The sequence below is a fragment of the Vidua macroura genome, chromosome 14 (genome assembly GCF_024509145.1).
Source record: "Vidua macroura isolate BioBank_ID:100142 chromosome 14, ASM2450914v1, whole genome shotgun sequence".
In the NCBI taxonomy this organism is placed as follows: domain Eukaryota; kingdom Metazoa; phylum Chordata; class Aves; order Passeriformes; family Viduidae; genus Vidua; species Vidua macroura.
The window spans coordinates 5912156-5940110 of record NC_071584.1 but is presented as its reverse complement, the minus strand read 5'-3'; the positions used below and the strand labels follow the sequence as shown (position 1 = coordinate 5940110).

At 58.3% G+C, this 27955-nt stretch overlaps 2 protein-coding genes across 2 annotated transcripts; both read left to right on the top strand.

Annotated features, from left to right (window-relative positions):
* The first annotated feature begins 1870 nt into the window (after positions 1 to 1870).
* BCORL1 (BCL6 corepressor like 1) lies at positions 1871 to 27458 on the top strand. Its single transcript, XM_053990552.1, has 14 exons — positions 1871 to 1886; positions 10544 to 10682; positions 13067 to 13157; positions 13409 to 15976; positions 16258 to 16432; positions 16894 to 16974; positions 17130 to 17558; positions 19551 to 19780; positions 19880 to 20086; positions 20173 to 20339; positions 20464 to 20609; positions 21478 to 21555; positions 24830 to 24983; positions 26032 to 27458. The coding sequence occupies exons 2-14, from the start codon at positions 10597 to 10599 to the stop codon at positions 26306 to 26308; spliced, it is 4689 nt and encodes a 1562-aa protein (XP_053846527.1). The 5' UTR covers positions 1871 to 1886; positions 10544 to 10596; the 3' UTR covers positions 26309 to 27458.
* LOC128814564 (collagen alpha-1(I) chain-like) lies at positions 2285 to 4393 on the top strand. The gene is made up of 2 exons (XM_053990508.1): positions 2285 to 2509; positions 2576 to 4393. The coding sequence occupies exons 1-2, from the start codon at positions 2285 to 2287 to the stop codon at positions 4391 to 4393; spliced, it is 2043 nt and encodes a 680-aa protein (XP_053846483.1).
* Positions 27459 to 27955: the final 497 nt, after the last annotated feature.

Here is a 27955-nt window from a genome sequence, read left to right as displayed (position 1 = left end):
GGATTCTATCCAAAAAACAGTGGGGAGAGGAGAAATAAATTTTTAAAAGGACACAAAATGGAGCAGTAATGACAAAAGCAGCAGCAACAGTACTGCAGGCCAGGTCAGAGCTGAGCGCTCAGGCCCTGGTGGCTCAGGGGACCAGAGCAGGCAGGGGACACACATGTCAGGGGCTGCCCTGAGCACTTGGAGGGTTAATGGGTGCCCTTGGCCCTGTGGAACTTGGCAGAAGTCCTGCTGCCCAGGAAGGTGGTGAGGAGGAAATGCTGAGGTGAGGCAGCAGCTGGGGTTGCCCACAGCTGGGTGTCCTGGGGGATGTGTAAAGGAGCCCCCAGCTCCCCCTGCAGCACAAGGCCTGGCTTGATTCCCTTGAGGGATTACTATGAGGGCTCTTTATCATATTTTTGCTGCGACAGATCATTCCCATTGGCATTTCTTCTAGTTAGTCCACGACTGGTGCCTGATTAGCTCCACTCCCTGATGGAGAATGCCCCTTATTCCCCAGACTTTGCCATTTCCCTGGAACATGAGAGCCTCAGAATTTTTCACCACCACCTTTTAAAGTCCTTTGGTGCAAATTATCCCATCCTGAAGATTTTAAAGGTTCTAATTAATTGGGGCAGGAGCACTGGCGTGTCAGAGGATGCGATGGTGGGATGCAGGGCTCTTCCAGTCAACACCACGCAACCCTGGGTGTGATTCCTGCAGGGATGGGGTGAGGCAGCTGCACGATGAGGCTGTTACTCAAACTGTCTGTTTTTAATTGCACCAGGATGCAAATAAGGCAGGTCTTTATGAACCTGGGGTCATGTGCCTGTCTTAGGCTGTGCCAGCCTGACTTTCTGACCATCATCCAACCTGAAATGCCTCTTGGAGCACCTCTTTTACCCACAGTCTACCTGGAGGCAACAGTGGGAAAAGGTTCAATATAATGTGGAGAAGTGGAGTAATTCCCCTCTGCAGGAAGAAGAGCTTCCTCCCTCATGGCCTTCCTCGGTGGAGCCCTGGCTCTCTGCCTTCCCACGGTCCTGGCAGCCCCATGTTTCACCCTGCCACCCCTCACAGTGCCGCCTACAATTCCCGAATCTGTTGCCCCACAAGCTCAGCACTCTTCTGCCCACAGACCCCTGCCCCAAACTGCTCTCCAAGCCCCCCACAGCCCCAAAAGGGGGACAGGCCGTCTCCTGTCCCAGGCTGCTGTGGCCTTTTCTGCAAAAAAAAATAGACCTCAATCTCTGTGTAAGATGTTTTTCCCTCTCCTTAGGCGCTGAAAAGGTTTGCGCTGAGGCTGCAGAGGACTCTCCCGGCAGGTGACACCAGGGTGTGGCTGCCAACCCAGATGTGCCATCTGGGGGTGGCCACACCCTGCAGCCCATGCCCACCTCCTGGACGCCCCGGCCATGGCAACGCTGAAGAAGAGACTTTGCCATCGGATGGACCAAACCGGGGGAGTAAAAGAGTCCTGCAGGGGCGAGGGCAGCACGGATCCCATGGAGATCAGCAACGGAGCCCATCGGGGTCCGAGCAGCACGCCACGGGTGCGGGACGGTGACATCCTCCAGCCCCCCCCCCGGCCCCCACGCAGGATCGCGGGCCGCGGTCACCGCAGCACCGCCCCGTTCCGAGCCCACCCCGCAGCCCTGCGGGGCCCGGCCCCGGGGAGCCCCCGGTCCCTGCCCGCCCCCGGGGCCGCTCCACGCCGGAGCGCGGTGCCACCGCACAGGGACGGGGGACGCCGCGGCGGCATCGCGCCCCCCGCCCCGGGACCAGTCGGTCCTGCCCGTCCCCGTGCAGCCCCCGCGCCGCGGGCCGAGGGGGGGCGGGTCCCGCCCTCCTCTCCGGGTCGTGCAGGAGCAGGGACCCCCGCGGCCCCCCCCCGGCTGCCGGTACGCGGGGGCCGGGCGGAGGGGGGCGGCGGGGCCAGGGCGAGGGGCCGCGGGAGAGGAGCGGGCACGGGGCGGTGCTGCGCGGGGCCCGGCACAGCCCGGGGCGGCGTGGCCGGGCAGGGCCGGGCCGGGCCGGGCAGCCGGTGCCCGCACGGCGGGGCCGCGCCAGGGCGCAGTTAGGCCGCCGGTCTCTGAGGCCCGTGCGGGTGCCGGGGGCGGCGCGGCCCCGGGCTGGGCGAGGCTGTCAGCGCCGGGGCGGTGCGGGACGGTGCGGAGCGGGCCTGGCCGGGCACCACGGGGGTGCGGCGGCCTCCGGGCCTGCGGGCCCCAGTGCCGTGGGCGGGGACCGGTGACAAACTTGCGGCCGCCGCACCGTGCCGTGCCGCTCGAAGTCCCGCATGGCGTGGGGGAGGCGCCTCGACCCCCGCCCCTCAGCGCTGCGCGCCCCGCGGGGCATCGAGCCGGAGGGGGGGGTCACCCAGCGGCAGCGTCGCCGGGGTGGGGGCCACACGCCCACCTGGGCTGGGCAGGCGGGTCCACGTTCTCTCAACCGGCCAGCCCCGCTGCGCCCGGGGACACCCACCCTCCCGCGGCCGCGGCCGGCGGTGGGCACCGGGCGGGGGGTACCGGGCGGAGGGCAACGGGGCGAGGGGCAGCGGGGCGTCGGGGACCGGGGCTGAGGACTCTAGGGCTGGGGACATCGGGACTGCGGGCAACGGGCTGCGTGCGCCGCGCTCGCCGTGCGCTGCCCGTCCGGTTCTGCCCGCTGTCGGGCTCCCGGCGCTGCCCGGGCGTGGAGCGAACGCCCGCCCCCGCTGCCGCCTCCTCCTCCATCCTTCTCCTCCCCCCGGTGCGGAGCGAGCGTCGCTCCCCGGTGCGGGAGCCGGTGCCCCGGCGCGGGGTCGGGCGGGCGTGTGTGTGTGCGGAGCGTGTGCGCGCTGGGCTCCCCCCCGTGCCGAGCCACTCCGCTCTGTGCGGTGCCGAACCCCGGGCGCGGCGGCCTCCCGACCCCCGCCCCTCCCGGGGCCGCGCCGGGCGCGGAGCCCCCTCCCTACCTCCCCGCGCTCCCTCCCTCGTTCCCTCCCCGCGCCCGCCCGTTCCCTCTCCGGACCGGCCCCCCCGCGCGGGCCGGGGCGCGCGGCACGCCGGGACCCGCAGTCCGCGGGGCGGCTCGGCGGCTCCCGGCCCCGGCGGACGGACTACGGCTCCCGGCAGCCCGCGCGGCCGCGGCTCGCTCTCGCCCTCACACTCCGGCTGCCGCTGCCAGTGTCTCCTCCGCCGCCGCCGCTGCCGCCGAACCGCCGCTCGCAGCACCCGGGGTCCGACCCGCCGCCTGGGGCAGGGGCCCGCCCCGGCCCGCCGCCCCCCGCCGCCCGCCCGCCTGCCTCGGGAAGCAGGTGCGTACCCACCGCCCCGCGCCGCCCCGCGCTGGACCCCGGCCCCCGCTGCCCGGGCACCCCGGGCCCGCGCCGCCCCGCACCCACGGCACACGGGGGCAGGCGGGGGGGAGCGGGTGGCCCGACCCCCCCTCCCGGCCGTCCGGACGGGATCTCCATGGAAACGGTCCCGGGACACCCCCGGCGGCGGCGGTGGGGCGGCGCGGGGGGGGTGTGCGGGCTGGGGGGACCGGCGACGTCCTGCGGCGGGACAGCGGCGGTGGCGCGGCGGGCACTGACAGCGCCGGGCGGGGGGCAGCGGGCGGCGGCGGCGGCTCCGCTCTCCGCCCCGCGACGGCGCGGCGGAGCCGCTGCCCTGCCCGGCACGGCTGCTCCGGCTCCGGCACCGGCGGCACCTGCCGCTGCCGGGGCGGTGCGGGGGGTCCCGCGGCGGGGCGGGGCGGCCGCGCAGCGCGGCGCTCTCGGGGCGGCGGTGGGACGGCGGCGCCGGGCGCTCGTGGAGTTTGGCGGCGTGGCCCCAGCCCGCCCCGGCCGCCGCCGCGCCCGGGGCCGGTTCGGCTGCGGGTGCCGGTTCGGCTGCGGGTGACGGCCGGCCGTGTGCCGGGCGGTGGCGGAAGAGCCCTCCCCGGGGGCAGCGCGGCAGCCGCCACCTCCATGTCCGGGGCTGCCCCGGTGCGGCGGCGCGGGGCCCCGGCCGCAGCTGCCGGGGCTGCGGGACGCTCCGCCGGGGAGCGGCCCCGGGGGCAACTGTTGAGCCGGGGGCTGCGGGAGCGGGCGCGGGGCAGCACGGCGGGGCCTAGCCCTCGGCAAGGCTGCGGGATGCGGGGCGAAGCCCCCGGAGCGGCCGCGAGGCCGCCGTGTCCCGGGCGGGGGGGTGCTGCCCGCCCCGCGGGGCCCCGGCGGCGGCGCGGGGCCGTGGGCCGTGCCGTGGCCTCGCGGGGCTCGGGAGCGGGACGTGCCGCGCCTCGGGCGGGGGGCTCGCCGGGGAACCCCCGCGGACCCGGACCCGGGGTGGGCTGCGGCCGGGGCGGTGCCGCTCCGTGCCGACGCCCCCCGACGCCCGGGGCGGGGCGGCGGGGGCGGCCGGTCCCCCGCCCGTGCCTACGGTGATGGCCGGGCAGCGGCAGGACCGGGCGAGGGAGGCGGCGCTTCCTGCCGCCCTCACCGGGGAGGAAACCAGCCCTCCCGCGGTAGCGTGGCGGTACCGGGAGGGGTCCTGGCTCCTCGGCGAGCGACATCGGTCCCCTCATCCCAGTCTGGGTGAGGCCGGTTCAGAGCAGCACCGGGAGAAGGTCTATCAGGCTAAAATAGAGACGAAGTGAGTTTCTCCTGTCACAGAACATCCGCTCTCTGGCACCTGGAATCTGGGGATGAGTACTAGGGCAGGGCTGGTGCATCCCGTGCCCTTCGCAGCTCCTCTGCATCTTTTTGGCCCTGTCTGTAGCAGCCTTCCCTTCCCTGTCTTCTCTTGCCTTCCTTCCTTCCCCTTTCCACTGTGCTACTTCCATTGCCCTGGTCACCCTTTGGGTTTAGGTGGTCCCAGTGCTAGCGCTGGCTGGAGGCTCCATGGCGCCAGTCGAGGACTCCGGCTGCATTGCTGTCACCTGGGTCTGGAGGCACATTCCAGGTGTCAGAGCCCAGGCTCCAGCGGGGTTTGGCCTTCAGAGCTGCCCTTGGGACCTCTGGGCTCTGGAGCACCAGTCTGGCTCCCAGGCATGGGAGGCTGCACTCTGCTTTTGGGGTTTTGGATGATGTGCACCTTGTCAGAGACATTTTTGAATATTATCATCCCTTAATGGCTCTTTTTCAGTCCTTAAAAATTTGTGGGCTTCAGTGGGGGCAGCCTGGTTGTTGCAGACAAGCCAGGGTTTAGTGACACCAGTTGTCCAGCAGCTGGGACCAATTATCACAGCACTGCCCAGTGTGCAGCAAACTTTTATTTTTTTTTGAAATAGGGATGGATTTTTTCTTTTTTATTTCCAATTCATCGTGCCGAGGATCTATAATTACGTGTGGTGTTACTGTGTCTTTAAATCAGCTTAAGCAAATGCGTGTAGGCAAAGCCTGGCTCAGCTCTGCAGCGGCCGGGGTGGCTGTGCAGGCAGTGGGGACCAAACCCGGCTCGGGGCTGCCCTTGCCGGGCACCACTCTGCCCAGACAGCCCCAGAGGTGGCCTGGCCCATTCTTACTGGATTTTGTGCCACTTTAGTCATTCCTGGTGCAATCTCCTACAGTTTCTGACCTCTGCATGAGTGGTAACATAACGTAAGATAGTCTGTTCTCTTTTTTTTAGTTTTCTTGTTTAAATTTTTCCCTCATTGCATATTGTGCCCACTGTGAGTCCTGTGATAGGGCCATCATCGTTTTTTTTTTATTTGATTTTTGATTTAATTTTTGATTTTTTGCCATCAGTTTACTCCACCAGGTTTTCCAAAGTGGTGCTCAGAGCTGAGGTGCTGGGGGCATCAGTGCTCACTCCGGTCCTCTGCACCTCCGATGGACACCAGACCATCCCATATCAGAACACATAGAATTCCTTGCCTGTGTTACTAATGGCAACAAAGAATTGCCAAAGTGAACAAACTATGACAAGGGAAGGAGACCTGCCTGTTGCTGCAGAGAGTTCCCTTCTGGCCCACCTGACCCCCGGGAAGAGCTGCAGGGCACTTTGCACTGCATTTCCGCTCCTGTCAAAGCGGCCAGCTCTGCTCTGAGTGCTGAATCCCACCCGAGTTTCCTGCAGCTGACCTCGTTTTATATTTTGTAGCCATCCACGGGATAAAACCCCCTTCCTTACAGGTTTTGCTGCTCTGGGAATGAATGTTTCAAAGGTGTCTCCCGCGGGTGTGTTTCCAGGGTCAAAGTGCATTGCTCCCGGCTTTCCGCAGTGTCACTTGGCCACAGGAGCCACATAGTGCTGTGGGAGGGCACCCAGAGCATCCTTCCCATCTCCTGCTGCTGAGAGATGTGGTAGCCTTTCTCTATTCCACATCCTAGGGCTGGGAAGTCCTTTTCCTTCCTCTGTGCTGCTGGCCCACTCAATGCCAGCATGGATAGAGGCACCACCGACTGGGCAGCATTTACTGTGTCCATAAAGGCTCTGGAGCAGCTGAGCTGCACCAAGTGACCCACACTGGGATTCCTGGAATCAGCTCATGCTGCCACTCATGCAGGGGGAAAGGCAAAGCTGATGTGCTCCCTGGGTGAACTCGTGCCATTGTCTGAGCTCTCGTTGCCAGCAGTGGAGCAAGTTGCTGCCTCTTGGGTCTTTGCTTGGTGCTCTCCCACCTATGTTGGGAATGATGTGCCTGCCAGAGCAGGCAGAGGGGAATCCTTGTGCTGGGGGGGCTGCTGGTGTTTCAGTACCTGTCAGCTCCCACCTGCCTAGACAGGGTGCAGCGGGACACTGTCCATCTCTTGATGCGTAGCTCATGTGCTGGGGCTGGCACAGAGGAGAGGAAGAGTAAGTGCCTTGAAATCCAAGTGATTTCAGTACTTGGAAATGCACAGAGCAGGAAAACAGAGTGGAAAGCCTTTTGTGGGGGATCAAGGCAGCATGGTCTTCCAGAGGGATGTGTTTGCACCGTGGAGAAGTGATTGGCACAGGCTGCCTCTGGGGGGAGCAGGGAAAAGCCCCCTTCCCACACTGGTAGGCCTGGCTCCACCACAGGTGCCATAAGGTGGATGCTGTAGGAGGTCATGGCTCTGGGTAATCTGATCAAAGTGAGTTAGACCAGGTGGCAGCGTAATTGGAACGTCTGTGAGGGCAAACACCAACAGCACCAAACTCCCCAGTGAGAAGCAAACCCTTGGATATCCATGACTGGCAGGTTGGTGCCAGCCCAAGAAGTTGCTTTATGTGTTTGCCAATGCAAGTACTTGAGGAGCTGAGAGTTGTCAGGTTGAGGACCTGATCGGGCCAAGGGATTGCTGTCATTGGGAAAAGAGGGTGACTTGCAGTGGGATGGCTTCAGAATCTACTTTGCAAGTCCTTAGCTGCATTAACTCTGGGGTGGGAGGTGTGACTGTGAGGGGCTGTGGGAAACAATTAGGCAGCCTCACTTCAGGCAACTCAAGTTGGGATCCCCAGGAGCCAGGGAACAGACACGGTTTAAGAAGGGTCAGTGTGGAGATGGCATGGGCTTAATTCTTGTCAGCAGTGGGAGCTGGTAGGTGAATGCTGGGGGAGCCTGTCCTGGAACCTTTGCTCAGCCTGCCCTGAAATGATGGTTGTCTTGGTGCTGTTGGGGTTTCATTGCAAAGAGGGCTTGTCAATAGATAATGTTAAAAAATGTCCATTCCTGAAGAACTTCATCTCTGGAAACTTGTTTTATTATTAAGCAATATTTCAGAAGAGTAATTTCTTAATCCAAGGGAGCTTCCATGGGTAGCCAAGTCATCACTAACCTGAGTAAAAGCACACTTTCACTGCAAGGAAAATATCTGCTTTGCTTTTCCTAGAGCCTGGAAGAGGCAGGTTTGCAGAGCAGCATCGTTTTCTTTTGCGAAACGATGAGATGTATTGCCTTAATGAACAAAATCCCCTTTTCTTTTAATTTGCCATAGTAGTTTCATTGCAAACCTCTCAGAGGGTTTGTCGGAGGCGAACGTGTTCAGCACCTTCCTTGCTCACAGTTCTTAGGACATGCTTTGTTTCAGGAGGTGAAGGAGCTTTAATATCGTATGAGCTTCCCCACACAGAATGCCTCAATGTTCTTACTTCATTCTAAACTCGTTTTCTTTGGCGTTAATTAGAATTGGCTGAGCACCTATTTAGCTAAATCAAAATAAGACTGTGGTTTCGTATACACTTCCTTTGGCAGACGTTGTGGATTAAGTAGAGTCTGTGCCAGGCTCTGCCCTCTCTCCCTCTTGGTGAAGCTGATCTAGGAGCTGGTATGGGTTAAAACCAGTCCAGCCAGGGAAAAAAAAAAAAAGAAAAAAAGTGTTTTAAACAGAGATCAACTCCCTGGCCAGGTTTACTGGGATACTGCAGGGCTTCAGTGACATGACTGAAGGGGTGAGGGGAGAGAAGGGCTTCAGCAGTTTCTCAACATCTTCTTCTGCTCGAAGACAGGCATGTGAAGCCATGCCCTAGTTGTGTTCTCCAAGGGTTTCCTATGAGTTTAATTACATCCCTTTAATGTTGCTTCCAACTGCACCAGTGTAGATGGGAGATCTGCTCGCTTTCCTTGTGCCGACTCGGCTAAGAGTGTTCTGACCCAGGGAGGCTGCAGTTGCTCTCTGTGGTTCAGTGCTGCATCGGGAGGCTGCTCATCCCTGCATTTCCCAATAAACTTCCTGGTCTGCCTTTTTAAGAATGCTGTTGCTCCACTGGTTTGTGCTTGAATCCATGTCTGTTGCTTGGCCCCTGTTTTATTCCTTCTCTGAGTTCATATCTGGATTATTTTTCTTTTCTGTTCTTCATTCCCTGTGAAATGCCTGTCTTTGGCATGTGTCCCACTTTGTCTGTAGAGGATAGAGGCCAAGAATCCATGAAACAGTGTTGATCTCTGTCACTGTGTCCTCCCAGCTCTCCTCCTGTGGCCGTTGTTCCAGCCCTTTTGACCAGCTCTTACTTGAGCACTCCAAATGTCCCCATAGCACCCTGTTACCACTCCTCCCTTGTCAGACCTATTCCAGGGTCACGCCTGATCTCTGCTTGTCCCCAGCACCACCTCATGCAGCCGCATGCATCCCTGTCCCCTGTTGCAGAGAAGATCCCTTTTGATTCCTCCTGGAACATCTGTCCTGCTGCTGTACTTGGGGGCAGAACGTTCCTCCTCCCCTTCTTTCAGTTTAGCCTAAGATGGTGAAATCCCCGCAGATTGTTTGTTCCCCTATTTCCTTTATGTTGCATTTCTCTCCAAGCATCGAAAGACTCCTCCCCTTCCTGCTCCAAGCCACCTCGGTCTCTTTGGGTATGACCTGCTCTCTGCCTTGGCGTCTGCCCGTCTCCCCCATCGCTACTGAGGATTTCTCCTGTCTCACATTGTGTGTTTTTAGCAGGTTTCCCTCTTCCCCTGACCTCTGATTTCCGTGCACTGTTTGCGCACTTGTGCCCTCACACGTGCAGATGGGTCCGTCGGTTTCTCTTTGGCACACCAGCTGCTTTGCCCCCGTTTCTACCGTGTGCCTGGCCCCTTTTTCCTCCTCCTCCTCGGATCCCCATCGGCACGTTCAGGCTGCAGCGAGGACACCCGGCAGCAGCTGCGCTTGGAGGAGCTGCTCAGCCCTGTGGCTCGTCCCTTGAGCTGTGGCTGGCAGGTCCCTGTGTGGCTCCTTTCATGGCACGAGATACTGCTTGTCCCGTGCAGAGCTGGTGTCACCAGGAGTTTGTCAGGCAAAAGACAGCCGACAGAGATTGTGGATCACGTGCTGCTTCCAGCTAATTCCCACTCCCACCGCTGCACTGAGAGCGTTGCCGTGGCTCTGTGCCTGCTTTACCTTCAGGGTTTAGTATTCCCCTGAACCTCCTTGACGGTATCTCTCTCCCTTTTGCAGTCAGTCCTGCTTGGTTTGGCTGAGTCCACTTGTTAGCCCAGGAGATCCTCTCTTCCTCCTCTGCCTTTTCCCTGGAGCAGCAGAGCTTCTCAATGCTCCAACACCCAGCGCTGCACGATTGGCTGCAACGCTCTCCCCTGAAAGCTCCACCCAGCCGACAGTGCCTCATGGATGCTCCTGAATCTCTGGATTCCCTCATATTTTCCACCCATAGCTCCAAAGAAAACCAGCACCTTCCTCATTGAAGGAGGGGATAAACCCTTGGCAGCACCACTGGCAAACCTCTACTCCCTCCAGGAGCCCTCAGTTGTGGAGAGACCCTCCTTGTTTGAGCCTTTGCCCCTAGGACCTGCCATGGGCTGCTTTAGGAGAGTCCTGTGCAGCCTTGAGGTTTCAGTGCTGTAAATGACCATCACCTTGTACAGCTCTGCTTGGCGTCTTCTAGTGCTGGAGGTTCCTCTGGAGGAAGAAGAAAAGTGGGGGGATTGTTTCAAAGGATGTGTGAGTGTGTGAAGACACTTGCGTGAAACTCTCGTGGTAGCCAGTGGCAGTAACACTGTTTAATGAGAGGATGAGTGGATGGTGGATTCTGTCCAAAGGCACTGCTAATTCCTCCTAGCCCTCTTCCAGACCTGTGGTATCCCAGGGCGTTGTTCCCCATCTGCCTGGCAGCAAAGCTGGGGATGAGTTTTCTCAAAGGGCAGTTGAATTGATTATCCCGAGGAGAGTTCCCAACCTTCTGTTTCCCTTTTGCAGGCAGAGTGGTCCCTGGAGCCCCAGCAGATCTTGGAGGGTGAGGAGTAGCTGTCATGATCTCTACAGCACCTCTCTACAGCGGGGTGCACAACTGGACCAGCACAGAGCGGATTCGCATGTGTGGCCTCAACGAGGAGAGGTGAGGTGCGTGGGTGGCGGGCAGAGGAAAGGAGGCACGAGAAAGCCACTTAGAGATCTAGAGAGGCTGTAGGAAGGGAGCTGGTGCTGACTCAACCCCTTTTCACTGGGGTCTAAAACGGCCTGAAGTGCAAATGAGCCACATTTGGATGTATCGGATATGTTGGCATTCCAGGAGGGTCCCCACATCCCCTGCTCCAGCGAAGAGTGTGCTGGAGGTCTCAGCAGAGGATCTGTTGCCCATGTGTGGTTACGTTACCTCCACAGCTTTGATGCTGACAAGGCCAACTTGTCTGCATGTGCTATTGGCTTCAACAGATCTGTGCTCTCAATGGTCAGGGAAGGGAAAGAGCTTGAACTAAAAGCTTTTGGTGACCCAGGAGGGTTTGTGCCAACCAGATGATCAGATGGGAGGGTTGTGACTTGCCACCAAACAGGAGATTAGGGAGGATTAGTGGCTGGGAGGTAGGATTGATCCAGCCAAGCTCTGTCGCTTTGCATCGCCTGTTCATTCCCATGGCTCGGAGTCTTATTCTCAGAACAGACTAGTCTGTGGCTTCCTCAAGACCACCGCGTCTGTTCCATCCATTTGCCAAAGCCAGGGAAGTTTAATGTGCACAGAGGCAGCGTGTGGCTGTCATCGCTGGCCGCGGGTGCCGAGGGTTTTGGCGGGCGTCCCTCGAGGCCGGTGCAGCAGCGGTGGGCAGGGACGAGCCCCAGGTCTGGCTCGGGCAGAGCCGATCTGCCGCCCGCAGCACCGCCGGGCACTCTGTGTCCCGCAGATAAGGGCTGCGATGGCGATACCCGCCGAGCCTCTCGGCGCTGCTCCGAGCTTACAATAGGCGTCAAATTTTGAGATGTTTGGGCAGGCCGGGGGGCTGCGCCCGGGCGCTCTCTCGTCCCCGATCCTCATCTCATTCCTTGGGCCCCGTCTGCGCGGGGGCATCGCGCACTGCCCCGGGAGGAGCCCCGGCAGGGAGACCACGCACCGCCCTCAGGGCTGCTCCGGGGCAGCCGAGAGGAGCTGGGCAGGGTCATCCCGCCGGCTCTGCCGGTAGCAGCGGGCGAGCTTCGGACCGGGAAGCGCCGCGAATCTCCGGGAAGCGCCGGGAGCGCCGTGCCCGCGCGGGCCCCGCGGGGCCGGGCGGCTGCGCTCGGGCTCCCCCTTGCGCTCGGCTCCGGCCCCGCGACCCCGGCACCCCCGCCAGCTCCGGCCCCGCGACCCGCTCACCGCCGCCCGCTCCGGCCTCTCGGCCCGCTCACCCCCGCCCGCTCCGGCCTCTCGGCCCGCTCACCCCCGCCGCCGGGTGAGGCGGCTTGGCCCCGGCCGCCATCCCCGGCCCGCGATCTGTGACGGCCGGGCCGGGGAGCCCCGAGAACGCGGGAGCCCCTGGAGGGACCGACCGGGCTGTCACTGAGCCAAAGGTCGGTGGGGATGGCACGGAAACAGCCCCAAGCAGGGTCCTAGCAGTAGGGGTACAGAGCAGCATCCTGGTGCTGAGCATGCAGAGCAGGTTCTTGGCACTGGGGGAACAGAGCAGGGTCCTGCTGCGAGGGGTACAGAGAACATTCCTGGCACTGGGGGTACAGAGCGGAGTCCTGGAGCTGAGGCAGCCCAGAATGAGGTCCTGCTGCTAGGGGTATGTAACAGGGCCCCAGCACTGTGGGTACTGAGTCCAAATACAAATCATGTGCCCACAGCTCTGTGTCTGTGACTGCTGTGAAAGCCCAGGACATAGGAAGCAAATCTGTCTGAAATTATGTCATCAACAGAATCCAAACTTGATCTGTTTTGTGCTGGCACGAGCAGCTTGTCCCAAGCAAAACACAGGGGAAGTGCTGTCTGGTGAATACCACCGAGGAAGGACTGTGACCAAAGAGGTCACAGTCCTTGTCCTTGTCCTGTCCAGGCTTTCCACTGAGGAACCACATTCCATAAATGAAGGGTCCAGACACATTGGCCAGCAAGACATGGCACATCGGGATGGCCCGCTGCTCCTCTCCAGGCTTCCTGAGCCCAGAGAGCTTTGGCACCAGAGGGAGGTCCTCACTGGCAGCCAGGCTGGGCTGGGGGTCCCAGGACAGGGAGGAAACAGAAGGAATGGGAATGAGGAGGTGCCTGTTGGGGAAAAGACAAGCAGGATGAGACTCAGGGGAGGATGGAAAGGTGTGGTGGATCAGAATGGGAAATGGAGGGGACAGGAATAGGTCTGTGGCACCAGGCTGTGACACTGGGGAAGGCTGGGCTGGCCCATGATGAGGCTGGGTGGCCATAGGTAAGGAAGGTGTACAGCTGCTCCACTGTCCCACACAGGGACAGGGAGGGGTGGGATTCTGGGAGGGTATTTTGGGGTTTCGTAATGCTGTGTCTTCTTCTTCACCTAGGAGAGCCCCCATTTCTGATGAGGAGTCAAAAACGAGCAGCTCCCAGCACTTGGGGTCTCAAGAGTTTTGTGTCAGCAGCAGCCTTTCCGAGGTGAGTTCTTTGCCTGCTCAGCTGAGTCCAAGAAGGCCATTCCCTGATGGAATAGGCCAAGTAGGAGCATTTTCCCTAGTGGATTCATCGACTCCTTTTTGAGAGACATGCAGTGAGGCAAAGCCATGCTCTTCTTTGGGCAGAGCTGTTTGCTGCTTTTCCCTCTGTGTCTGGGGTTGGGCAGATCCTTCCTGCTTCCCTGGGTGCCCCTTGCAAAGCTCCCAGGAACACCTTCTCCCTTCTTGCTGCAGGTGGAGCTCACAGCAGTCAGCGGTGGTGGCAGCAGTGCCCAGGGGCTGGATGCTGATGGCAAGGTGGAGGAAAATCTTGGACCCAAACTGGAGGAGCAGCCACCCGATCGCAACCCAAACCTGGAGTGTGTGGGAAAGACTGTGACAGATGACGCCCTGAGCCCTCTGGTAGATCAGGGGGATGGCAGAGGGCAGGAGCCAGCGACCCCCAGAGCTGTGGAGCAGGAGAGCAGTGGTGCTGATGCTGTCTGGACACCAGCAGATCCTCCCAGCGACAAGCAGGCTGATGCTGCCCCAGCCTGCTCCGTGGCTCCAGAGAGCGAGCCTGCTAGGAACGAGAAAACCCCCCCAAGCACTGCAGCACAAGGGCCAGGCGTGCTGGCAGAAGGGACATTGTCTGTGGTTGTCTCCAGCTGCAACACCTCTGCCTCCAGTCCCGCCACCTTCACATTGAACAGGGTTTGCTTTCCCCCCTCTCAGGCCCCTGCTATGCAAAAGCTGCCCCTGTCCTTCCAGGCTGGGGCTGTGCTGAGCCCGAGCCAATCACTGGTGTACATCCCCCCTCCCAGCTGCGGGCAGCCACTCAGCGTGGCCACGCTCCCAGCCACTCTGGGGGTCTCCTCCACACTCACCTTCCCCGTCCTGCCTTCCTATCTGCACGAGCGTTGCCTACCGGGCATTATCGCTTCCCCAGAGCTGCGTTCCTACCCCTGCACCTTCTCTGTCACCAGGCCCTTGGCTTCGGATGCCAAAGTGGTGTCTGTGGAGGTGAATCAGCTCAGCTGCCCCCCACCCTCAGGTGGAAGTAGTGCCCAGGCTGCTGCTGAGAGCACTCCCCTGTCCAGCACCGGCCTGGCCCTGCCCTCCACCCAAGCTCTGCCGGCAGCACCAACACCAAGTGGGAGCACTGCTCCCTCCTCTGGCACGGCGGTGCAGGCCAGAGCCCCAGCAGCTCCCGAGCCACATGCTGCCACTGTGGCTGCCACAGAGGCTGCCACTTCCCTGTCGCCTCTGAAGTCCCCTCCCCAGCTAGAGCGTGAGATGGTCTCATCCCCAGAGTGCAGTGAGATGCCTCTTGATCTCTCCTCCAAGTCCAACCGCCAGAAACTGCCTCCTCCCAGCCAGCGCAAGACCCCCCCCATGCCCATCCTCACCCCCGTGCACACCAGTGGCAAAGCGCTGCTCACCACTGTCCTCTCCAAGTCCCAGCGCACGGCACAGGCCACGGGCAGCAGCGTCACCTCGTGCCTCGGCACCACCCCACCCTTGGTCATCTTTCCTGAGTTCCTACGCAACGGCGAGCAGGGCTCCTGGGTGAAGAACACCACGCTCATCAGCACCATTCCCGGTACTTACGTTGGTGTCGCCAACCCGGTGCCGGCCTCGCTGCTGCTCAGCAAGGATGTCGGCGTGAGCCTCAGCAGGGACCCACGCCACCTGCCCAAGCAGGAGCCCATCTCCATCATTGACCAGGGCGAGCCCCGCAGTGCAGGCGTTCCCTGTGGGAAGAAAGCCAATCAGGTTGGCACAGAAGGACAGCAGGATCCTGCCAGGAGACTTCTTCATGGTAGAGTTGCTCCAGGAGCTCCTTTGTGTCAGTCCAAGGACATCGCCACCTGGAATCCTGTCCAGGGAAGTGTGTACCCGCGATGCCCCATCAATGGAAAACCTTCCAATCCTCAACTTCTGCCTCTGGGCTGGTCTCCGTACCATCAAACCCCGCTGCTTTCCATCGGCATCTCCACAGCAGGACAGCTGCCCCTGAACCAGAGCAGCCCCTGCAAGATGGCCGGGGTAGGCAAGCTGCCGGCATTCCTGAGCGTGCAGCCCGCCGAGCCCAGCACAGCCGCCCAGAGCCTGCCGGAGGGCGAACAAGATGCTGTGGCCAAGAGCAAGAGCTGCCAGGCCTTGCCCAAGCCCTGTGAGGAGTCAGCCAACCCAGCACCACCAGAGGCAGGTCCAGCTTTCCATACCAGCGCTTTGGATGGGAAAGGGGGAAAGGGGAAGCTGGACAACGCTCCAAAGAGTCAGGAGTGCACTCAGCCAGAGGCTGACTCCGATCAGGAGAGCAATGCACAGACTGAGGCTCCTCAGGGGAGCTGTAGCCTCAAACAGCCAGATGCAAAACCCAAAAACCAAGTGTTAGCAGCGTATTTGTCACATGACCTGCCAACCGCTGGGCAGCAGGGCCTGCAGATGGTGCCGGAGGTGCCCACAGATGGCCAGCGCAAGGAGGTGGGCTGCAAGGGCTCCCAGGAACCACCGGCCACGGAGCCCCTCCCGTGCACGCAGCAGGTGGATCTGTGCAGGGTCAAGAAGGAACGAGTGGAGTGTGATGTGTCCTTTCCCTCGGTGACCTGCCTGCGGGCCGGGGTGGCTCCCCAGGCCTTTGCTGAGGCCAAGCTCAAAGGAACGGGGCAAATCAAGCAGGAGGGTGGCACACGCTGCAAGGCCAAGCGGCAGCATAATGGGGACACCAGGCAGAGCCACAAGAGACTGAAGTGCCAAGGCCTGGACAGCGAGGAGTCCCCAAGCAAGTCAGGAAGCCGGAGCGTGCATGGCCGGAAGGTGCGTGGGATGGGCTGGGACTCCTGGGTCAGGGGAGAGGAAGGCACTCTCATGGGGGGACAGCTGAAGGCACGGGGCCTTCTGCCTGTGCTCCTGGGCATTGCCTGGCTGTGGGGGAACGTACCTGTGCTGCAGGTTGTCCAGGGCAAAAATGTATCTGGATTGTCAAAAAAGCTGGAGGGGACCAGTGTAATCAGTGGAGACGGAGTTTTGTCCTTTTTGTGCTGCTCCAGCTCAGTCAGTGGGAAGCTCTGGCTTCAGGTCATGTCCTCCTTTCACAGTGGCAAAAACACCACGACAATCCACATGAGCTTGGCAAGCAGGAAGGCCAGGAAGGCCGAGGTGGCCCGGGTGCCATCACGGATCACAACAGCCTCGGGGTGAAGCGCAAGCGTAGGAGGCCAGCGAAGACGGAGTGCCCATCTCCGGCTCACCACGGAGACAGCCACGAGGAAGGTACTCTTGGGAATGGCAGTAGGCTCCTGCGGGATCAGGCTGCCCTAGGGGCCAAACTGCTGTTCTCCTGAAGCCAAATGGCCTCTGGAGCTGGGTTGGGATCCAAAATAGAGCTGCAGCATGATCAGACTCCCAGAATGGAGAAGGTTGGGAGGAACCTTAAAGCTCATCTTGTTCCACCCTGCTGCCATGGGCAGGGGCACCTTCCACTAGACCAGGCTGCTCCTGGTCGAGCCTACCCTTGGATGTTTCCAGGGATAGTGCATCCCCTACCTCTCTGGAGATCCTGTGCCAGTGTTTTAGCACCCTCATTTTCAAAAACTTCTTCCCTATGTCCAATCTAAACCAACCTCTGTTCGTTTAAAACATGGGGCCATCACAGCAGCCCCTGCTATGGTGACACTGCACTGCCCTTCCCACATGAGCTCTGTGATCGGCTCATGGCTTCATTTTCCTCACAGGTTACTTGGAGAAGAAGCCCAAGAACAACTTCCGGGATTTCATTCCAGTGGTGCTGAGCAGCCGGACGCGCAGTCAGTCGGGTGAGCTGGTGCCCAGGCTCCCGGTGACAGTCCTGGTTGGACTGGGAGCATTCCCTTTTCACGTCACCTTGTCCCTGCATTTTGTCCTGCTTTGAGGCTTTTCTTTGTGGATCCTCTTGGCTTTTTTGTCAGCTAGAAATCTCACTTTTTTGCAGGAAGCATTGCTGGCTCTTCTGCTGGTGTGACAGGAGAGTGTGATGTGAGTGGTCAGGAGATTTTACCATTGCTGGAGGAAGATCAGGAAGAAGAGGAGGAGGAGGAGGAGGAGGAGACATCCTTGAAACATTGCAAGCTGCGCAAGTCCCACAGGACATCCCGCTGCCACAGCCGCAGGGACAGGGACAGGACTGTGTCTGAGAGGAGCAGCTGTCACACGAGGAGGACCCGGGAGCTGCCCTGGAGAGCAGAATCACCCAGGCAGGTGTGGGAGCCCAACGAGGAGGAGGAGGAGGAGGAGGATGGCCACATCAAAAGGAAGAAAAGGAGACGGCAGAAAAGTCGGAAATACCAGACAGGAGAATACCTGACTGAGAGGGAGGAGGAGCAAGTGGGATATCCCCACCGGAGGCGGAAATCCAAAGCAGGTACAACCTGGGAAGGGGGTTTGCGTACTAAACTGGGGACCAACATGAGAATTTTTTGCTTTGTTATGTCTGGAATTTTTGGAGGGATTTGGTTTTCATTATTTTTTTTGTAATGATGAAACTCCCTCACTTTTAATGACTTGGTGGCTGTAGCATGGGCTGCTTCAGTTGATCAGCTCTTCTTTCAAAAACATTTACAGTAAATTACAGAGCAATAAACAGCAATTTATGTGGCTAATTAGACACTGATCTTACCCTTGGATTAAGACAGAGGGCGTGGGAAAACAAGAATGGGATGAGGTAGCACAGCAGAATATTTCTGGACAAGCAGGGTCCCTGGGAGCCATGCTCAGCAATCTGTGCTAATGCAGGAGGATGTGGAGCCATCCCAAACCAATTAGGCTGCTCTTGGTTTTGTCTTGCTCTGTGAGGGCCACTTGCAGACTTGCACCAGGGAGCACAAGGGCAAGAGGATTAGCAAGGGTGCAGTGATGGGGGATCCCCCTCTGTGGTTTGTAGGTGTGAGGAGGAACACGTGCCTGCCTGTGCCCACCTCTGCTCTGCCACTGCTCCTGCACCTTCCTCTGCCACTGCCAGACCCTCCATGAAACCTAAATCCATGATGAGCACATCCCTGAGGGCAGCAGTCTCTGCAGTCCCATGTCCCTGTGTAGGGACAGTTGAGGCTGTGGGACCTATCCAGCCGTGCATGGTGGCTTGGTGTGTGCTGGAGCTTGGCTGTGGTTCATAGTCCAGAGTGACACAGGTGACTTCAGGGGGAAAACTGTCATGGGCAGCACTTGTGCCAGCCTTCTGCATGCTTGGGCTGTGCTCTTGGAGGGCATGAAGTGGCCACGGCCCTGTTGCCTTCTGCCACATTGGAGCTCAGATTGGCACTCCTCAGGTGCTGCTGAGATGCTGTGGGGAGCAGAGGTGGCTGCTGTCCTCCCAGCAGCTGGTATCTGCTCCAGCACGGCGCTACACTATCCTGTGGTGTCTGAGAGCCTCTGTTAGACCAGGAACAAAGTTTCGAGTCAGGTTCCCGGTGTCTTGGCAACTCAGGCACTCTCGGGATGCCTCCTTTTCAGGACAGGAGCTTGGAAGGAGCTTTGCAGTGGCATTCAGGAGGGTTTGCCAGCAGCTTTTCTACATATGTTAAGAGTGTCTGTCTGTCTGTCCAGCTTCCCTCAGAGGCTGCTCACTCAGCCCTCAGGTAGGGGACCTGCTGTAGTTTGGATTCAGAAGTTGTGGCCTGGAGCCACCTCCAGTGGCAGTAGAGTCCTGAAGTTCTCTCCCTGCTGTGCAAAGTCCTTTCCTCTGTCTCTTTTTAACGGATCTCTTTTTCATTTCATGGAATGCCTGTAAGTCTCGTGCTGCAGGATTGGGTGAGCAGGATTCCTCCATTCAGGGAAGACAAGGCTGGATTTCCCTTGAGGAATCCTGGTGCTTCCTAACTAGATGCGTGTTAATGAAAACTTAAATATGCTCCTTAACTTCAGGGGAAGATGTGAGAGGGCAAAGCAGGCCTGTTATGTTTAGGCAGCAAGCTCTGAATGTTCACAGACAGCTCCTGCTTGTCCTGCCCCTTTAAGACATATCCCAGTGAATCCTGCTCCCATCTTTCCTTGTGTGTCCTACGAACATGCTGAGTCCATCCCAGATGGGAGAATCTGTGTGTTCTTCCTGCAGTGCCCCTGCCCTGGGGCTGGATTTAGACTCATGGAACCCCAGAAAGGTTTGGGTTGGAAGAGACCTTAAAGCTCATCCAGTGAGCTGCCTGCCATGGGCAGGGACACCTTTCACTATCCCAGGGTGTTCCGAGCCCCATCCAACCTGGCCCTGAACACTTCCAGGGATGGTGCAGCCACAGCTTCTCTGATTTCAGTGCAACTCTCAGAGATGGGCAGTTTGTCTTGGCTGGTGGCAGAGGTCTGGGTGACCTTCAGTGTGGTACCTACAGAAGCTCCACACTCGTTCACATCTCTCCTTTAGATTGCAGGCACCGGAAGCAGAAGGAGTCTGGGAAGGGCAAAGGCACAGAGCTGCAGCTGAGGAGCAGGCTATCCCCATCCCCCTGGAAATCTCAAGGACGCACGGACTTTCGGAATGGCTTCTTCCTGGAGCACTCTGACACCTCTCCTGTCCAAGAAGAGCTAGAGAAACCATCAGGAAAACGCAAATGTAAAACCAAACACCTGGCAGGGATCTGTGACGAGGGGAAGGTATGGCTTGAACAGATGAGGGGAACATGTGAGAGGAGAAGGAGGCTCCCACGAGTCATGGCCACATGTGCCAAGGACTTGTATTCATGTCTTTCCCAGGGGAAAGGCTGCTGCAACCAACCCAAAATGTGCTCTCCGAAGAAGCCCCAGGACTTGTGGACACTTTGTAAGTCCCATCGGGCCAGCCTGGGGAGCTCCCCTGAGCTGCCCACAGCCCAGAATGTTCCCCCCGGAGCTCGGCGGCTGATTGTGAACAAGAACGCAGGGGAGACACTCCTGCAGCGAGCAGCTCGCCTGGGCTACAAGGTGAGTCCTGTGCCCTCCTGCATGTGCCCCTGTGCCCCTGCTGCTCCACCCGGGCTGGTTGTCACAGCTGTGCTCTTGCCGTGCAGGACGTGGTGCTGTACTGCCTGCAGAAGAAGAGCAGTGACGTGAACCACCATGACAACGCGGGGTACACGGCCCTGCACGAGGCCTGTGCACGCGGCTGGATCGACATCCTGCACATCCTGCTCCAGCACGGCGCCAACGTCAACTGCAGCGCCCAGGACGGCACCAGGTGAGTCAGCACAGCGTGGGGCAGGGAGCAGAGTGGGTTCTTCAGGTTGATCATCACTAAATTGATCTTAACCCAAACCAGAGCATTTCCTGAGCGAACTCCCGGTCCCTTTCTGCCCTTGCAGGCCTATCCATGATGCAGTTGCAAATGACAACCTAGAAACCATGTGGCTTCTCCTTTCCTATGGTGCTGATCCCACTCTGGCCACATACTCTGGGCAAACAGCAGTGAAGCTGGCCACCAGCGATGTGATGAAGCGCTTCCTCTGTGGTAGGTGCCAGGCCTGGGGTCACAGTGCTCCCAACCTTCCCCTCTGGCAGCATACAGGGACAAATCTGGGTGTGAAAGGGCCTGAGCAGAAAATTACTCAGTCTTCAGCTCTGTCCTGTCACACAAGCATGTTTTTACCATCCAAACTTTAATTATAGAATTGTATGTGTTTCCTATATAAGATAAAAGTCAGTTTTCAGTTTCAGTGTGCAAGGGGATGGCTGCACTGTGGTCATACAACTAAAGACAGTGCTCTGCTTGGAGATGCTGTTCCACTGTCCCTGGTTCTACTACTTAACCTAAGGGGACAGATTTTTGTTGCCAAATAATGGTGCCTTCTATGGCAAAAGAGCCCTGCCCAAATACTGCTGCTGGCAGAGGTGGCTGTTTTGGATTCCTATGGCCGCACTTGGTGCCATTAGTGTACACGCAAGACGAGTATTGTGGCTTCTCCACAAAAGCAAGGAAGGGACAGCCAGAGGTGGCTCCCAGACAGAGACAAGACAGAAAATATCCAGTGCTGAAAAAACTCTCTTTCCCCACTGCTGTGTAAGCTCCTCCAGAGTCAACTACTCACACAGGTTTTGGGGATGGTGATTTGGAACTCAGGACTGTTCTACGAATCTTTCTTTCTAAGCCACTTCACACTGTCTGTTGTTTTCCCTTTTCAGCTCCCATTTCCTGGTTGGGGGCCTGGGGTGATGCCCACTCCTGAGTGGTGACACCCTTCCTGCAGCTGTGGTTCAGCTTTTGCCGTAATGCCCAAGTGGGAAAAGCAGCAGGGGTGAAGCAGCTCCCCCTGGATCTGTGGGTGTGCACATCGGGATGATGCTTTGAGCCATTAACCCTCTCGATTTTCTTGCTCTAGATTACCTGTCAGATCTGCAGGGCCGGGTTGACGGAGACCCTCAGACAGCCTGGGATTTCTATAGCAGCTCCGTGCTCGGTGAGTGCAGCGTGGGCCGGGTTGGTGGCAGCAGAGCAGGAGGTGGTGCTGTGGAAAACACGTCATTCCCTTGGGTTTGGCCACATCCCTCTCTAGTCACATTTTGGGTAGAGACCTTGTCGTGGTGTTACATGCTGGGAGTTGCTCCTGGGAGGGACTTCTTTGGGAAGCTGAATATGTGCATCCCTTCGAGTGCTGATTCCTGAGGGTCTTTGATTGTCGATCCCAAGCATGTCACTCTTGCTGCAGTTCTTGTTGCTCCCCTGCTAATTGGTCACCAAGGAAGGTGAAGGACATATTCTTTCAAGGTGTAGAAGTCTTGAACTTCCAGGTTCCCAGAGCTGCCCATCCCTCTCCCCTGCTTTGGAGGGGAGATGTTGATCCAGGGAAGGTCCTGTTCTTACAACACCAGGTATTTTTCCCAGTGAAGAGCTGACTGCTGCCTTTACTGTCACTTCTTCAAAACTGCGGTTACAATGGAAGATGTTCTGTATCTCGCATGGGCACACTGGAGTCCCTCCAGCCTCTTCCAAGTTCAGCGTTCCCGAGCGCTCCGTAAGGACTTGCAGCATTTACGCTGGCTGAGAGGCTGCTTGTTGATTGTAGTTGTTCACCTGCATAACTTCCAACATCCTTCTAGAAATAAAAACAAATCTGATACATTCAGGAGGGTGTTCTTGGAAGAGGACTTGTCCTTGGAGGACCCTGATATCTTTCCATTCCAGAACAGGAAAAATTCTGCACTCCTGAGAGCACTGTTTGTAGGGTGCTGCACCTCAGCCCTGCCAAGGGAACAGTTCAAATCTCAGCCTCCTTCCTCACAATTTCTCACTCTCAAAGCTGTCACAAGCCTTTACAAAGAAAAACAGCTGTTCTTTGCGATATTTTTAAAGATACTACTCCTTTTGATTTATCACTGATTTCCTGTTGCCCCATCCACGGGGCATTCCCAGTGTTGCCTTTGGGAGGCTGCCTGGCAAGGCAGGAGCTAACCCAGCTGGGAAGTGATCCCTTACCCTGCCAGGTGTGTTTCCAGCAGGCACAGGAAGAGACCCTCCTCCCCATCTTCCTGGGATCATTTTACAGCAGCAGCAGCTGTGTCACCTGTGCTGTGCCAGGCACTGCTGCTGGACACTGCCAGAGCTGCAGAAAAACCAGGGAGCCCCAGCCTGAGACATGGGCTGGCTTCTTTACAGCCTGTTTACCGTGTGTTCTGCAATGTCCCTTTCTGGCTCAGGCACCTCAGCAATCACCTCGGGTCACCTGAACAGGTACAGCCCAGGGCAGGGAAGTACCTGGTTCTGCTCTGGAATAATGGAGCAGCAAACAACTCTCCTCCTCCCGTGGATCAGTCCTTTAAAATCTCCCTTTCCATCAGCTCCAGCAGCTGAAGCACTGTATGTCCCTCGAGGATACAGGAGAAATCCCAAGCCCTGCTTGAGCTGTTCCTATTCTTTGAGGCAGGAATGCTGTCCACATTTTCCTTGAGGTCTGCAACTCTCTGGGGGCAGAAGGATAATGAAGGAAGCCAGGGTGTGGGATATCTGAGGTGTGGAAAAGTCATCAGTGTCCTGCACTCGGTGCTGCTGGAGCTCCAGACACAAAGTCCCAGTCTGGGGTTTGTCTCCACCTGGGACAGGCATTGTTGTGCCTGATTGTCTCCCTCAGTGGTACAGAATGTTCCTGTCCTTGTCCCAGCCTTTGCATAGGCAGATGGACAGGACTGAGCTTTCAGGACAGACAGTGAGCCCTATTTTTGCCACATTAAATGCATTTAATTTTTTTTTTTCTGAGTTGCTCAGGATATCTGAGGTTTTTCAGTGATGGCATCTGAGCTTTGCCAGCAGCAACATTGGATCAATAATCACATCACTTATTTTCATCCTATTCTACAGCAAGTTTGGATGATTTCAACACCCTGTTTCTTAGGGAATTTTTTTCCCTTGGCAGCACTAGGAAATAACTGGTTTTCCCCAAGACCCTGCCTGAGCCAGTGTCCCCTGTCATCTGCTGTTTTCCTCAGTTGGAATCCCACTTGTGCTGGGTGAGCAGTGGTTGTGTGAAGCTTCCTTGTGCAGTACACCAGAAGATTTTCTTTTTTTCAGCCTTTTCTCTTGTGCATGGGGTTAAACTTTTGCATGATTGGTTTATTTGTTTAGGGACACATTGGGTATCACTGCTCTTTGTAGAATCTAAACTGTCTTATCTGGAAGTTTTTGGAGTTCTCCTGTATTATCTCAGTGGGACAACACCACTCTGCAAACTTAAGACTACTCACACCTCTTCATAATAAAATCCAGGCAGCAAGGTTCTCTTCAACTGGAGCTTTTCAGATTGGTAAATAGGAAAATTACCTGGTTTTAAATGGTTTTGGATCCAGCCTGCTGTTCTCCATCCCCTCTGGACACAGATCCTGCTGGAGCTCAGATGCCTCCTGGAGTACCCAGGCAAATTCTCTAAGTCATGGAATCATGCACTGGTTTGAAATGAAAGGACCTTAAAGACCATCTTATTCCACTCTTCTACCATGAACAGGGACACCTTCCACTATCCCAGGTTGCTCTGAGCCCCATCAAACCTGGCCTTGGACACTTCCAGGGATGGGGCAGCCACAGCTTCTCTGAGCCCTGTGCCAGGGCCTCACCACTCTCACAGGGAAGAACTTCTGTATATCCACCTTAAATTTCCCCTCACGCTTGTTGCTTGGTTGGATTAGTCTCTGGTGGCACAGCCTTGCTGTCCTCACTGAGATGGGTGCTGGCTTCCCTGGATCACCTGCCAGAGGTTCTGAGGGTGGGATATGGGTGGAGAAGCTCTTGAGGAGCAGAGTGCTCGCTGTGCCTTCCTTGGTAGGGCCTGTGCAGGCAAAGCCTCTCTACATCCACCTCCCTCCTCACTGTTCCAGGCTCTTCCATGCTGAGGATATCTCTGCTGGCATGGGAGAGGGGCCAAGGTAATTTTGGAGAGAGTCCAGGGTCTACCAGTGGGGTGGCTGATGGTGCAGGCTGTGCCCTGTCCCACCTGTGGGACCAGAGCACACCTGAGCTTCCTGCCACGACTCGGGATGTTCTCCCCACCTCACCTGGCCAGTGAGCAATCTCTCTATGCAGAGCAGCCAGCACTTGCTCCATGTTCCTCTGGGACGAGGGGCTGGAGGGGAGCAGGAGGGGCGCAGTTCTCACATGGCTGTGGGAATGTTGTGGGAAGGTGTCCGTGGGAGTACCAGCATGGGCTGGTGTGTGACTGAGCAGTGCCAACCTCTGTCCTTTTGCAGAGGGGAAGGACAGCATCGGCTGCGACCTGCTGCTCAACCCTCCAGGGAGCTCAGACCAGGAGGAAGAGGAGCAAGAAGCAGATAACTTCATGTTTGAGTTCTCAGACAAGCCACTGCTTCCCAGCTACAACCTCCAAGTGTCCGTCTCCCGGGGGTGAGTGCCTTTCCCTGGAGCACCAAGCGGGACCACAGGTGGCTGCAGCCCCGGCAATTGGTTGTTCCAGTGGGGTTAATAGCTGCTCGTGTATCTCAGGCAGTTTTTTTCATAGAATCATCACAGAATCCCAGAATGGTTTGTGTTGGGAGGAGCCTTACAGCTCATCCCATTCCATGCCCTTGCCATGGGCAGGGACACTTTCCATTAGACCAGGGTGCTCCAGGCCTCATCCAAGCTGGCCTTGGACACTTCCAGAGATGGGGCAGGCACAGCTGCTCTGGACAGCAGAGGGAAGCTGTGGCTGTGGCACTGGGGAAGTTGGGGAAGCAGTGCCTGGCTTGGCACAGCCTGGAATGTTCTCAGGGAGTAAGGAAGGCTCATCAGGGCTCCCCCCACCCTCTATGGCCAGGCACATCCTGCTGCCCTGAATGTCCTTGTGCTGTGCCTGTCAGGAAGCTCCCCTCTCTCATCCCTGTGATCCTGCTAGTTCTACCCATGTTCCTTCAGCAGGAGCTCACACTTATGGCTCTGAGATAATTTCCTTTCCATCATGGCTAAATCAGTCCCAGCACTGGAACAGCACTCCCACCTGCACCCCCTGTGACACAGTAGCTGCTGCTGGGGCAGAAGGGTGACTTGGAAGAGGCAGCAACCAAAGCACCACTCTTCTCTGCAGCAAATTTCTGTGCCTGCCAGTGTTTGCCCATGCAGAGGGACACATGCAGCAAGCCCTCCAGCAATAAACCACACCAGAAGCTTCATTTCCTGACCATGTGGCTTATTCCTGGCAGGGAAGCTGCCAGGACCTTGTTGAAGGCAGGACTTTCACGTCGGTGTCCCTGCCTGGCTGTGAATGTTTTAAAAAGCTGTGACCTGTGAGGCCGTGATCAAACTGCAGTCTGTGGGCTCCTGAGGGGAAGCAGCACACGGAGAACAGTGCCAGGGCCAGAGGGGGGGGCCAGCATGCCAGGAGGCAGGGGGGAGGGCACCATGCCTGCAGCCCCCTCCACCCCTATAACCCACCGTGCTCTTGCCATCTTTGCAGGCCCTGCAACTGGTTCCTGTTCTCTGATGTGCTCAAGCGGCTGAAGCTGTCCTCCCGCATATTCCAGGCCCGCTTCCCGCACTTCGAGGTGGCCACGCTACCCCAGGCAGAGTTCCAGCGCCAGGTGTCCCTCAGCCAGGTGCTGGCACAGGAAGAGGTGCCAGCAAGCCCCGAGCTGGCGCCGGGCACAGCAGAGACTGTGGAGCTGGTGCACTACGAGCCCGAGCTGCTGCAGCTGCTGGGCTCGGTGGTGGAGTACGAGGCCTGGAGCAGCTGACGGGGACAGGCCACTCCCGGCATCACGAGGCAATAATAAGGACCAAGGGGAAGCAGCTCTCTCAGCGCCAGCAGCAAGGACCCGAGTCTTTAAGCAGCCTCTCCTCAGGGTCTCCGCCAGCTGAGGAGGGAGGACCCTCGCCTCCAAGGCATTCCCGAGGTCCCCCGCCCACGAGCAGAGGCGGTCGCTGCCGCCGCCGCCTCGTCCAGCTCCGGTGGGAGATGGAACCCCATGCACGGGGCTCAGCGAGGGGTGGGAGCCGCCGCCCCTCCCCATCGGACCCTACGGAACTGCGCCTCTCCGTTTGCCCGCCCCCTCCCAATGTCTTCCATAGTATTTATTTAATTAGTATTTAATTTGTAATGTTTTCTTTGTTTTTGCTGAGTCTGTATCACTGTGATGGTGAGCTCCGGGCTGTGGGATGAGGCTGTCCCCCGCCCCTCTCCAGCGTGCCCCGAGGCCAGCCATGCCCAGGGGTTCCCGTCCCTCCCTGGCAACAAGCCAGGGGACAGTCCCTCCCTTGGCTTTGGAGCTGGCTCCTGCTGTCAGCGCTCAACCCCAGCCGGGAGCCAGCCCCACTGCTCCATCCCCTCCCGTGCTCCTCCCCCACCTCATTCGTGTTGCTGCTCCCTGTCCCCGGCGGCGCCGCCCGGGCAGGCGCAGCCCGCGGCCCCCAGCACGTCCCCCGCTTCGGCAACTTGTGCCTCGCCCCAGGCTCTGTCCCCTGGCAGGAGCCGCCCCCGCGGCCCGCCGGGGTCCCGGCAGCAGCGTTCTGTGCGGCAGCGGGTGCGGCCGGGCTGCTCTGCCTCGGGGCCGGTACAGTTTTATTGTACAGGTGCTAACAGGACTGAGGTCGGGACAATCGGGGGATTTCTGGCTCTCCCCGCTCCGCAGCGGGAGCCTTGGGTGAGTTTTTTTGTTGGTTCGTTTTTTCTTTGTGTTGTGTTTCTCCCCAGCCAGGGCAGGCGTTTCCCCCCTTGGAGCCCCACTGCCAGCCTTCCCCCGAGGGCCCGGCAGCACCTTCTTTAGGCCAAGGGTTTTTGCCTTTGGGTGTGTATTCTGGTTGCTCTTTCTGATTTCTGTTTTATTATATGCAGCAACAGGCTGTGGTGTCAAAAACACTGATGTACAGAAAAAACCTGCATCAGGCTCCCTGGCTCCTGCCTTTTTTTTTTTTCGTGTCCAGGCAGATTTCTGTGCATGTCAGCCTGAGTCTGTGGCTCAGGGAAGGGAGAGGGGAAGTGGCCTGTGGGACCTGCAGGGCCCATGTGTCTGCACAGCTGGAGAAACAGGGAGACTCCACTTTTCCTCCCAGCTTCCTGCCTGACCCTGGTGCTGGGAGCACTGCAGCCAAGCCCAGCGATCCCCAAACACAGATGTCGGGAGAGCCCTGTCTGATCCCAGCACCCCACAGCCTGTCCGTGGGGCAGCTGGTCCCTGGCTGGCTTTACTCACCCCTGTGGGAGCAGAGGGAGCTCAGGGCAGTGCTGTAGGTTTGTTATTTGTTTCCTTAGGAAGGGCAGCAGGAATGCCATGATGGCAGGACTAGGAAGAAAGCTTTGCCCACACACCACCAAGAGGAACTCCCCAAAGTCGTACAGGAGCAGTCAAGTCAGGTCTTAGAGAGAGGAGAGGTGCTCCCACACT

Coding starts and splice junctions, on each gene's coding strand:
- BCORL1 (XM_053990552.1), top strand. CDS start 10,597: ATGATCTCTACAGCACCTCTCTACAGCGGGGTGCACAACTGGACCAGC. Junction 19,781..19,879: donor GGATCTGTGACGAGGGGAAG/GTATGGCTTGAA, acceptor TGTCTTTCCCAG/GGGAAAGGCTGCTGCAACCA. Junction 20,340..20,463: donor AGCGCCCAGGACGGCACCAG/GTGAGTCAGCAC, acceptor CTGCCCTTGCAG/GCCTATCCATGATGCAGTTG.
- LOC128814564 (XM_053990508.1), top strand. CDS start 2,285: ATGGCGTGGGGGAGGCGCCTCGACCCCCGCCCCTCAGCGCTGCGCGCC. Junction 2,510..2,575: donor CGGTGGGCACCGGGCGGGGG/GTACCGGGCGGA, acceptor TGAGGACTCTAG/GGCTGGGGACATCGGGACTG.